General features: G+C 36.2%; 1 protein-coding gene across 1 annotated transcript; it reads left to right on the forward strand.

The window, feature by feature from the left end:
- The first annotated feature begins 1,339 nt into the window (after positions 1–1,339).
- On the forward strand, positions 1,340–11,603 carry LOC125058659 (sorting nexin-7-like). The gene is made up of 10 exons (XM_047662777.1): positions 1,340–1,699; positions 2,305–2,443; positions 2,817–2,936; positions 3,904–4,045; positions 4,564–4,646; positions 5,299–5,390; positions 8,064–8,192; positions 9,622–9,821; positions 10,319–10,364; positions 11,047–11,603. Exons 2-10 carry the CDS (start codon positions 2,309–2,311, stop codon positions 11,426–11,428), a joined length of 1,329 nt encoding a protein of 442 aa, XP_047518733.1. The 5' UTR covers positions 1,340–1,699; positions 2,305–2,308; the 3' UTR covers positions 11,429–11,603.
- The last annotated feature ends 1,652 nt before the right edge of the window (positions 11,604–13,255 follow it).

The raw sequence follows: 13,255 nt of genomic DNA on the forward strand, positions 1-13,255 counted from the left end.
TAATACTGACTTGGTTCATTAATAATTTTGCTTATGTATTGCAGCGAAGTTCAAATGCTACCGCGTTTTTATATTTTTGAATTTATAAAGCGCCATCTCTGATCAGTTGCGTCCATCTATTAAGAGTTTCGAGTTGCGACCAGCCGAGCCAGCGATATTTTTCTTTGAGATGAGACCAAGATATGGAGGAATCACACACCACACTAACATTTTCTCCCACCTCAGACCTCAGTCTTTTTGCTTATTTCTTTTCGAAGCATTTTTGATAAGTTCGCGTTTTTTTCTTTTTGTACATTTACAAAATTTAATTTATAACCATAGGTCAAAAGAAGGTGGCGTTGATTGAAGTTGAACTAAAATGTAAAATCATTTTCTTATTCAAAAACACTTTAAAAAAAACCACTGGTTTTTCGGGTGCTGGAATGGCATTTGAATTAATTTCAATGGGGAAAATTGCTTTGAGGAACAACTTTACACTTTATTATACGTTACTAAATCGTAATTATTGTACATATATATTTTAATAAACCACTCAGACAGCGACAGTACCCCACGCTTTTCCGCAAGCAGAAAAGTGCATTTTCTGAGAAGATTTTTTGCATTTTCTGAGAAGATTTACTATGGTAATATATATATATTTTTTACCATAGGAAAGTTGAGAATTCAACGAACTGAAAGCACACCAACTTTTTAAAAAAAGCTGAAATTTTGACGTCAGAATTTTCGATTGAAAATTAGGGTGTTTTTTCGATATTAATTCAAAATAAGGTGAAAAAATAAATATTTTTAATCAAATAAATTACAGTATATTTGGGACATAATAAGGTAAGTTTTCACCAAATTTCGTAGAAAAAAAATTTTTTTTTGAAAAAGATATAAATAAAAAACCAAAAACTTGTTTTTTTGAATTTTTCACCTAAATTTTGAGGTTATGTGAAAAAATTGCAAATACAAAAGTTGTATATTTTTTTATGACCTACAACTTTGCCATTTAACTTTTTTCTATAGGACTTGTAGTTTTGCCGGAAATCGAGATAAACCGTTTTTACCCTTAAAACTCCCCCCCTACCCCTTCCCGACCTCCGATCGCCCGTAACTTATTTTTCCTTTAATTTTTATAATATTATCCACCCTTTCCAATAGGTTACATCCTACTATTATTTTTTTTAAAGGCTATCTGCACTGGTCTACAACCTGCCATTTTCCCTCTACACAGTAACATATTATGTAGAGTCGAATAGCATATTATTATCTAAGCTCTGTACATTATAATTGTCAATTAATTTAGTGACAGATGTGTCAAAACTGACGGCTGACATCTTTATCGTTCAGCTGACTACAGAGTTGTTACTACTTTCATAAATCAAAATTATTCGATCTTGTTATTACATTCTAAATTATTATATTTTCTAATTCTTCAAAAGTAAAATGTTTTGGCACAACTTATTAATTGGTTGATATTAGAAACTTTCATTTAGTAAGAAAATATAATACGGTGATGTGATACTATTTAAATTAAATTGAATCTAGTGCATGTATTTGCAATATCGATCGCGAAATTGCAAATTAGGTTGAACTACTTTTTATTTATTCCATATCAGTGCAGTCATATCTTTTATGTAAACTAGATAGCTACGCCCCCTTTTCACATTACTTCACACTTTTACGTATTTTGTATACCATTAAAAAAATAAGAAAGGTAAGCACTCCTTTCCAGGTTTTCACATGAACAATTTATTTCTGGTCTTTAATATTTTTCCAATATCTAAAAAAGGTTAAAGGTTTTTCTTAAATGTGTCTATGTGAAAATTGCTTTCAATGTTGTGCTGTGAATATGAAATAAGATGAATTTATTCCTATTAATGTAATTAGAAGTACATTATTACTACCCAAAACACATTATTTTAAGCATTAAACGAATATATTGTCATCTACTAGCAAACTAATGTAATTTAATTATTACTTTTTTAATGTTAAATACTCAAACTCAAATATACTGAGTATATTAACCGTCACTGTTTATTTATTCATCCTTAAAAAATAGGATTTGGAAATACAGACATTTGCTGAAATGAGTTCTCAGGAATTTTGTAAAAGGCATTTGTGCTAGTGCTTTTCCCTCACATCCATGCCTATGTTTCTAATTAAACTCCTGACTGGACCGATTTTAAATGAAATTTTTGTGTGTATTCAAATGGGTTTGTTTGTATTTAAGATGTGTGTACAGGACAATGTCTGTTGGTAGGGCTAGTATGTAAATCCATGAACTAATATTAATAATTTCCTATTCCATTATATTTCTAGAAAAATGGCAAGTGAAAGTAGTTCAGCAGTCTTAGATTTGAATGATGTGGACACAACTGATACAGAAGTAGGCAGTGTCACAGATGATAGAGAGGGTTCACCCCTCATCATGGAGACGGGATATGATATCGCTGTTAAGGTAATTGAGATATTTTAAATTTTATTAAAATATGTATTGTGAATTAATTCACACCATTTAGACAGAAATGTTAAACTTAAATATGTAGCACAAATCACGGTGCCTAACAGTTGAAAATTTAAACCGATTACTAAATATATCTTAGAGTTGTACTTTTTGGTTTTTAAAAAGTTACTTCGAAAACTAGATCTCAGCTGCCAGGAGAGTTTAAAAACATCTTCCCATTTGAAGTCTGTATGTTAATCAATTTAAATAGCAGGAAAAAGTTTTGATTCTTTATAAGAAATTTGAACTAGAAATATTGCATAATATTATCCATGGGCCGGCGACCCCCTACGTCTGTTAACCATTACCGTACATAGTGAATTTTTAGGTAGACGCGCCCATGAAACAGCTGTCGACTCTAGAAACATTTGTGACGTTTCGCGTACGATGCGTTTGCGCACGATGGCCTGCACCGCCCTACGTTAGACGACGGTTTAATCATTTTAAGGTAATTCATATTAAGTTACAGGTTAACACTAAAAAATCTAATTTTATTATAAATAAGGGAGCGTTCAAGTGTTACGTAAAGAATTGGGGGGGGGGTCCTTTTGTAAAACGTTACGTTGCGGGGCGGGGATTGAATTACGCGTTATTCTTAATATTAGTTTCGACTTTTCAGTACTTTACACCACATAATGGTAACTTTTAGGTATGAAGAGTCACTAAGTGGTCACGAAACGTTTTTCTGTAGCTATACTTGGCTACAGAAAAACGTTACGGCGCTTTACATGGGGGGGGGGGGGTCAATAATTTCTCAAAATTGCGTGACGTAATACTTGAACGCACCCTAAGTGTGAAGTTTTAATACAAAAGAGTCATTTTCATACGTTATTATGTATCTAAATCGTTAATTAATAGTTATCTAGTTACCCACATCACATAGATGAATTTTGTCATAAATGAAGTTTTTATTGAAGTGAAACTTCTTTAGGCGCATGAGGGTAAAATTTTTACGGATGAAGCGCAATAATAATAATATTAGCGTCACGAAGATGTGCAGCGTTTTTGTCGAAGAAAAGGGAGATAGCTATTCAGACCGATTGAGAGAGAGTGAAAAAGGGCGAACGTATCACGCACAGTGCCATGGAGCGAGAGGTGGGAGAGAGAGTGAGAAAGATAGAGAGAGAGTAAGGGAGATCGAGAAATAATACACGCTATTGGTTGATGTATTCGTTTAGTAGTTACATATTAGAACTTTAGATGACAATTCTGACGCATAACGTCTTGTGCAGTAAACGCATTATTATCATTAGCACGTATACAGTGTGAATATAAATATACCTGGTACATGATCATCTATTGGGGCTTTTACCTTAGTGATAATTCATTTACAAAGAAGTTTCACTTCTGACGTGACCTTTGTACGCACGCACTTCTTTTTATAGCAATGATTGAAATAAATAACTATGTTATAGCTACTTCACAAGCGCCTGTCAGCCGCCCATCCATTAGTGGCAATACCACCGCTGCCTCCGCTGCATTCAGCGAGGCAGCAGCTCGATAGATATTCGCCGTCGTTCGTCGCTGTGCGAGCGTTAGCGCTTGACGCTGTTATGGGTGAGTTGAGGAAAATATATTTTATTATTTGTCACCCACAAAATGTATAAAAAGTAATTTTAATCAGTAAATATACTATTAGTAATATTTCGTTTATTAGTTTTTTATGTAATAAAAGGCAAACGGGCAGGAGGCCCATCTGACGATAAGTGATTTGCCCATGGACACTCACTAGGCCATCAAATGCCCTTTAGGAATTGGTACGTCATTGAAGTCAAGTCGAGTTGGTTCGGAAGTACTTCGATGGGCAGCTGTTTCCACATAGTGGTGGTGCGCGGCAAAAATTGCCTTAAGAAGCGCTCAGGTGTGGAATGGACGTCGAGGTGAAAATAGAAAAAGCAAATACAAATATAAAAGCGTATAAAAGGTCTACCTCTAAAACTACTGAACCGATTTTGATGAAACTTTCACTGGGCCCTATTTAGAAGCCCGCATATACTGTCTTACACAAATATTATCCAACTCCAACACACATTCTTAAAAATAATATTTTAGGTCCATAAACTATTTATTTCCAGAGAGAATCGCAAAACACCCAATTTTGACACACAGCGACGATTTCAGACTTTTCGTGACCACACCAGACGAAGATATTGATAAGGTGACTCTTTTTCACTCTAAATATTTTTAATCTGTTACAATATTTGAATTAAGAGCGTTAAATTCTATATTGACCTACTTTAACCAGAGAGTATAGACATTAAATTAAGATGGCTTCACGAAGTTTACACCAAGGAGTTTTAATTTTTAGCGCCGTTCTATAGTCTACAGCAAATTACTACTGTGGACGCGCCTGTTTCCCACGTTTATGTTCATACATTTATTTCTTAAGAAATAGATAGAAATTCAGTCTACCTATATGTATTTGTTATTAGTTAGCGTTTAAGCCAAAAGGGGGGGGGGGGGGCTTTTCGTTCGTTATATATTTATCTACTTACCCACGATCTTTGAATAAAATACTGAAGAATTTGAAAAAAATTGTCTGTAAAGACGGTTTTTTCTTTTTTTCTTTTATAAGAACCTTCTCCTGACAATTACAAACACAACAAAAAAAAAATCAGACAAATCGGTCGAGCCGTTTTCATGTGATGTCGTGACAACGGAAAACGGGTTTCATTTTTATATATTTAAAATGTCCTACTCGTAGGAAAACGTATGGTCCTCTCTTTTCATCACAGCAGATCTCACAATTTGACAGAAGGAGACGCACATTCAAAACTATGTAATTGCGACTAATTTAATTAATATTTCAGATATTTAAAAGTGAAAACAGCGCTTTAAATTTATGGGGGCTTAGTACAGCTCTGTATGGGAACAACGAGGCGAAGGTCACCAATGGCGCTAGGTGAGTTGAATTTTATCTTATGTCTCTTTCTCTTGCACGTCGTTCCGTCCTTGTCTCACTAGAATGTTCCACCAAAGAGGTACGTTGTTATGAGTTCTACTATCTATGAACCTTTCTCAAAAGGGCCTCTTAAAGGGGATAATGCTAGTTGATGTTTGTTAATGAAAATGATGTTTTTTTATAAATATTTTATAATTTTCTAATTAAACACATACTTTTTAACCAAAAAAACTAAGTTTCGATAGATTTTTTTTATTTTTATTTGGAACAGATTTCGAAGATTCCTCTCGATCTCTATCATTCTGGTTTTCTCCTTTCCAACAAAAAAAAGAATCATAAATTTAAGTGAATTTAAATATAAATAAAATGAAGTAAATTATTACGATGCGCGCGCACACCGTCGCAAAAAACCGACATCCTGTATATATCTGTTCAAACGTCGGTAAAACAGTCTGGGCCGCTAGTTGGCGCTTGCTTTGTTTTATCGATAAGTTGCATTGTCTGTCATGGCGTAGTGTTTTTCAGAGTCGTGTTTATTTAAACCAAAATAGTGTTTATTATACGAGAAAACCCATTTAAATGTAATAAAAAACATAGTGTTAATTGTAAAATATCATGATTAGTACATATTATATCGTTTCGATTGGAAGTGACCATTAAAATGGACAAGAAAACTGTAATTTGAAGAGGGAAACGTCCCTCTAAAGTGCTCGAAGAAAATTATTACGCCAAAGAAGTATAACTTCTAACACGTGTACATATGTACACACACGTTTTTTGAAGTGAAACTTCTACAGCGCCTAAGCGCATGGGGAGAAAATTTTTAAAAACGTCACGAAGATGTGCAGCGTTTTTGTCGAAGAAAATGGAGAGAGCGATTGAAACCGATTGAGAGAGAGTGAGAAGGGTGAATTACCTTATAGAAATTATATTTTTAAAATTAAAATTTCGTAAAGAGAATTTATGAAATATTAGTATTTTATAATTCATGCAAAATAATTTATTGCAATCTCAAATGATGAATTGCAAATTGAAATGTCACGTGTTTTAATTATTGAAGAAATAAATTTAAAAAAAAAATAATAATTTGTATTAAGTTTCGACACTTTTAATACTTTAATGACAATTAAATTCATTAAATTCCTAACATATCTTCCCTTTTTCTTCCCTCTAAAACTCGGGAATCTAAAGTTTTAGATTTGTATAAATATGAACAAGACTTAAAAAATTTGTTTGCCAAAGAAGTTTCACTTCTGACATGAGTACATTGTACGCACGCACTTTTTGAAGTTTGTTATTCTTTAGGCGCGTTATGAAAAATTGATGAGAGTGAAATTTTACGATGCGCGCGCACCGTGACTCAAAATTAACAGAATGAAGTTGCCCACGGAAGATGCTACGGCATTGGACATAATTTAAAAACAATTCGAATAATAATAGAATTTATATTACACTTAATGTAAGAGAATAATAATAAATATTTATTTATTGAATTTTTCAAATGTAAACTGAACTTTGTTGACTATAATGACTCCTTTTCCAGTCTTTGATTATTTCAAGATTCAAGATTCAAAGCCTTTATTTTTAACTAATACAAGAGAACAAAATATAAATGTATATAAAAAAAGAAAAAAGTTTAACAAGCACAGCTGTCCTCTTGTATAGCTTGCCTTTGTGGCACAAAGGCCTCCTCCAACTGTTTCCATTCCTTCCTATCCCTGGCAAGTCTTTGCCACAGAGGACCAGTGGCTTTTTTAAAGTCGTCAGCCCACCGGGCACATGGTCTTCCTCTCTTTCGCTTGGTGTTGTAGCGAGGTGTCCATTGGGTGACTTTTTTCGACCATTTTGCTCTCTGGCCTCTGAGCAGGTGTCCTGTCCATCTCCATTTAAGCCTTTTGGCTCTGGTCATTGCATCTTCCCAGTTGGTGATCCTTCGGAGATCTACAGCTCTTTTCCTATCATTCCGTGTGTAACCTAGTATGCTCCTTTCCATACTTCTCTGGCAAGTCACAAGCTTTTGACTTGTGACTTGCTTAGTGGTCCAAGTTTCGCAGCCGTACGTTAGGATAGGTAAGATACAGGTGTTGAAGATGCTCCTTTTGATCCTAAGTGGGTACTCTTTATTCTTTAGGATGTGTTTTAATGACCAGAATCTTTTCCAGGCATTTGAGGTTCTTCTCTCTATTTCCTGATGGGCTTGTTCTGTCATGGAGATGAGTTGTCCCAAGTATATGTAGGTTGTCACATATTCTAGGTTTTCGTTCTCTAGGATAATAGTATCTGGTGTTCTGTTTGTCATGGCTTTTGTTTTTGATTTGTTCATTGTTAAACCCACTTCTTTGCTTTTGGTTGCCAGTTCTTCGATCATAGTTTGTAGTGTTCCCGGGTTGTCAGTTATGAGCACAATGTCATCTGCAAATCTCAAATGGTTGATCCTTTCTCCATCTATGTTTATACCGCAATCTTCCCAGTGTAGGTTTCTGAAGACTTCTTCCAACACACTAGTAAAGAGCTTAGGCGAAAGAGGGTCTTTGATTATTTAATTGTTATTAATTATTTGCATGCAATCAAAAACTATTTTTAATAATGCCAAAGAAGTTTCACTTCTGACATGAGTACTTTGTACGCACGCACTTTTTTGACAAATGAATGATTGTACTATTTTGTTTCCAGAGTGAAAGACCCGGAGTTCACCTCGGCAGGTGATTACATGCAGTCGTTGCAGGTGAAGTTGACAGCACTCTGCTCGCTCACCAACAAGCTGTACAAGGGATCCGTCTCCCTCAGCAACGAGTATACAGGGTGAGTCAAAAGGAGAATGGCCAAGTTTTTATAGAACAGTGGGCAAACGGGCAGGAGGCTGATGTTAAGTGTCACTGCCATGGACACTCAATGCCAGTAGGCTCGAAAGTGCTTTGCCGGCCTTTTAAGAATTGGTATGCTTTTTTCTTGGAAAACCCTTAGTTAAATTGGTTCAAAAGAGGGCTTGCGAGTGCGTTGCCGGCTTTTTAAGAATTGGTATGCTCTTTTCTTGAAAGACCCTAAGTCGATTTGGTTCGAAAATACCTATCGCCCTTGGACACTCTAAATGGTAGAGGGCTCGCGAGTGCGTTGCCGGCCTTTTAAGAATTTGTACGCTTTTTCCTTAAAAGACCCTAAGTCAAATTGGTTCGGTAATACCTATCGCCCTTGGACACTAAATGGTAGAGCGCTCGCGAGTGCGTTGCCGACCCTTTAAGAATTGATACGCTCTTTTCTTGAAAGACCTTTAGTCAAATTGGTTCAGAAATACCTATCGCCCTTGGACACTCTAAATGCCAGAGGGCTCGCGAGTGCGTTGCCGGCCCTTTAAGACTCGGTACGCTCTTTGGCCCTTAAGTCGAATTGGTGCGGAAATACTTCAGTGGGCAGTTGGTTCCACATAGAGGTGGTGCGCGGCAAAAAAACTGATACGGATGTTCGTATTCTGTCTCATCATCTTGGCGAGAGAAGAGAGAGAAGATTTGCCCAGAAGTGATATTACCAAAGGATGCAATCAGAATGTCGCAGATTCGAAGCCAGATATTAACCAGATAGTAATTGCTATCGTCGTCCGATATTTAGATTTTATTTTTAAAGTCGGTGCGCAAGCGCCGATCAGATAGCAACTGAACTTCAACGATACACCTGTATTCTGTTAGCCTTAGAACTGACTTAATTCTTTCTTTTCGTCACAAAAACATTTTGCATATTTAACGATAAATCTCTTTTTTTAAAGTGTTTTAAACGAAAGAGACGAGAAAAGACGTGTTTTTTTTAACTAATATATAACTATAATGATAATTAATTTCTCATCTTTTCTGACGTTCATAAGTGTACTTGTTTACCTAAATGAATAAATGATTTTGACTTTATAAGTTCTTAACTAATATAAAATAAGGGTTGATCGTAGAGTGTAGATGAAAATTAAGGGTTGTATGTATTTTTGTGTTATAAAAAATAAAAACAAAAAAAAATTGTGGATGAAATAAAAAAATCATAATTGGGGTCACCACTTATCGCTTTGGGGTTTGAAAGATAGATTACCTACCGATTATAGATAGAATACTGATTCTCAGACTTATTGAATATGCAATTTCATAAGAATCGGTCGCGCCGTTTGCGTTTCGGAGGAGTACGGGAACGAACATTCTGTCACGAGAATGTTATATATTAGATATTATATAGAATATTATTTCAATACACCTTCCAGCATGCGTCGTGCCTGCGACGCGTGGGCCAGCCAAGTGGGCGGGCGGAGCTCCCGCGCCTGCGCTGCCGTGGCTAGGGGATGCGCCGGCGCAGCTGCAGCCCGAGAAAGAGCCCCGCTCAAGTATAAAGCCATTTTGCCCCTGTTGGCCGCATATGCGAATGCCCATCTGGACAAGATCAAGGCTAGAGATGCTTTGCATGGTGAGTATTTTGAGTGTAGGCCTAGTGGCTCTCATCTGCAATTTAACCCCCCCCCCCCCCCCCCCTTCCTCTTGTCAGCAAAAGTTAAGCAAAGCTCTCAAAAATAATAGTACATTAACTTTTTGCAGGAATCCTCGGAAATGCATTTCGTTTTCAAGCATAGACAATGTGTGAAATGTGTGTGTGTGTATTTGTGTAAAAAAAGTAAATAATTACTCAAAGAACCCCCCCCCCCATTCCCCTATAGTGCTTATGTGATACTTGAACGGCCCCAAAGTCGACGGCGTGTATTTGGTTTACCTATTAGGTTGATACATCATAAAACAGATACAGAAATCTGAGGCCCAGACCTAAAAAGGTTGTAGTGCCAATGGATTTTCTTGTTTTGCTTAAAAGTAAAACCATCAATGATACCATAGATCACTAACGTTGTAATCACAGACTATAAATTGTATTTTTTATCGTAGTGTTGCCAAATTATTGTTTTTTAATTCCAGCTGCATACATTGCTGGCAACAATGCGACAGGTGACAATCATAACAGGTAGGATGTTAATATATTTTTGAAGTGAAACTTCTTTAGGCGCATAAGGTTAAAATTTTTACGGAACGTCACGAACATGTGCAGCGTTTTTATCGAAGAAAAGGGAGAGAGAAAGAGAGACAGAGAGTGAGAAGGAACCTTATAGACATTCTATTTTTAAATTAAAATTTCGTAAAGAGAATTTATGAAATATTAGTATTTTATGCAAAATAATTTATTGAAATCTCAAATGACGAATTGTAAATTAAAATGCCACGTGTTTTATTATCGATGAAATAAATTTTAAAAATTAGATTTATAGTTTGGATTAAATTACGACTCTTTTAATATTTGAATGACAATTAAATTCCTTATATATCTTAATTATATGTCTTTGACGACTCATTGGTCTATTGTTTAGTACCCCTGACTGCGAATCCATGGGTCCCGGGTTCGATCCCCGGCTGAGACGAACATCGATGTGATGAGCATTTGGTGTTGTGCTTAGGTCTTGGGTGTTTAAATATGTATTTATATGTCTATCTATAATATGTATGTATATCCGTTGCCTAGTACCCATAACACAAGCTTCACCAGCTTAGCATGGGACTAGGTCAATTGATGTGAATTGTCTTTTTAAAAAAAAATCTTCCATTTCCCTACTTCTAAGTCTCGGAAATCAAAAGTTTGACCATGATACCAGGTTGGAACAGGCCTCGGAGGCTCTCCGCTCCGAGCTATCTGACTGGATCCCGAAGACACGGCGGGAAGTGAAGAGCCACCTGCTGGAGATGGCCGACAGGCAGGTGGCCATCCACTCTCAGTCGCTGATGGCCTGGGAGGCGGCGCTGGAACTCTCGCACGAGGCGGACGTCGGCCAACTCTTCAAAACCGTATCGAAAACGGCCGTGCAGAACCTCTCCCCCTCCAAGTGCCCGACGGATGTCGAGAGCGACTTCGACGGGAATAATGAAGACGAAACGAAGGAGAACGGAGTGAACGGGGAGAAGGAAGAGAAGTCCTCGGAAGAGGAGAAGGAGTTCGCGGACCCTCTGCAGAAGTTCACCGAAGTGGAGTTGTCCTGATTGTGCGACACTCTGTTCTGCGATGTGTTCAAGCAGATCATTCATTGAACTTCTTGTGTTAACCTTTGACTTCATCTGTTGGTTTAGTCTTAATCTTAACTAATGGTCCTTCCAGCTTAAGGGAGGCTTCAAGTATTACGTCACGCAATTTTTTTGAGATTATTGAAAACCCCCCCCCCCCCATGTAACGCGCCGTAACGTTTTCTGTACCCAAGTATAGTAAAATGTTTCGTGACCACCCAGTGATTCTTTATACCTAAAAGTTACCATTATGTGGTGGTAAAGTACTGGAAAGTCGAACAAAGTCCCCACCCCGCATCGTAAGGTTTTACAAAAGGAACCCCCCCCCCCCCACTAAATTCGTTACGTAATACTTGAACGCTCCCTAAGGCAGTCAAATCGGCTTAAGGTCCTTCAAAGAGCGTAGCAATTCTAAAAGGGCCGGCAGTGTACGCGAGCCTTCTGGCAGTGTGTCTATGGCATATTACTTGACTCCTGCCCCCTTTTCCATTAAAAAATCCTAAATTTAACCTTTTTCTGTGTACATCCTAAATCCTAAATGGCCCATCCCTTACTCCTGTGATAGTTTTTATAAGACATAACACAGGATCAGCCTATATCATAACATTTGTGTCTCAATGTAACAGAACAAAGTGCTTTTTGTTAATTTACCAATAAAACATTTATTACCTCTGAAAAAGCCCAACAAATTGTAGTGCCGCAACCATACATGAACCGGCACTTTGGCAGCTGCCCCAAGGAGTCTTGTGTAATGCATAATATTAGACATAAAACAAATTGTACTTAAATCTATTTAAAAGTATTTAATAATAATAATAATAGTGCCAAATATAAAGTAGAAGTAGTTACCATGTAACCAATGTAAAATGAAAGTAGTGTAAAATTTAGTTTTCATACTTCATCGCTAGACATTAATTGGACATACAGTACATACTTTTCATGGCTGGTAAGAGTGTTACTATCATGGATATTAGTGTTGCCAGTTAATAAAAATTAACTATTATAAGGGGAATAATTTAAAGTCATGCTAACTTAATAATTTATTGAAATATATAAAATAGATGACCAGGGCCCATTACCTAATAGCAAAGTGTGGTAGTAATTGAATAATCATTTACTTGTTGAATAAGTTTTATTGTTAATGTAACAGGTATTACAATAGGTACAACCAGTTTATCAAAGTTATGAAAAGAAACTGAGTATAGATTATAAACGAACCACAGACTACACAATATAGACAAAGTAGAACGCGCCAATTTTATTTTCAATTTATGTCTTAATAAACAATAAATACTAGTAGATACTATGTGTGTATGTATTTCTAGATAGAAAATACAGTTCTAGGCATAAATAAATGTGACTCAAACTTATGAACAACTGACATGATAGGTTTTGTTACGTGTACTATTAATATAATATCTTGTAAAATATCTAGCAATCAGAACCGTTCGATAATTATATATTTGCCATTGTGATTAAAAATGCAAGGAATAAAAATTTCATATTAGTTGGATTTTTATTAGATGTTGGTAGATAGTTTATTTGAGAGCTTACTGACAATGTCAGTCTGACATTACGGTAGTACCAATTTCAGCCGCCGGCCAAGAAAAGTATGTAGCACTGTAATTGGCTATTTGACATTATAAAAAATCAAATGTCATTGAGATTAATCTGTATAAAGCATTACTTTGAACGCGTACGAACGTCACTCTGGCACTCTTAACTAAGCCTTCTTGAAAAGAGACTGATTTCTCTTTGACCTATGCAGTTAAGAGTGCCAGGGTGACTTTTAAAGTCATGATTTAC

The sequence above is a fragment of the Pieris napi genome, chromosome 18 (assembly GCF_905475465.1).
Source record: "Pieris napi chromosome 18, ilPieNapi1.2, whole genome shotgun sequence".
Lineage (NCBI taxonomy): Eukaryota > Metazoa > Arthropoda > Insecta > Lepidoptera > Pieridae > Pieris > Pieris napi.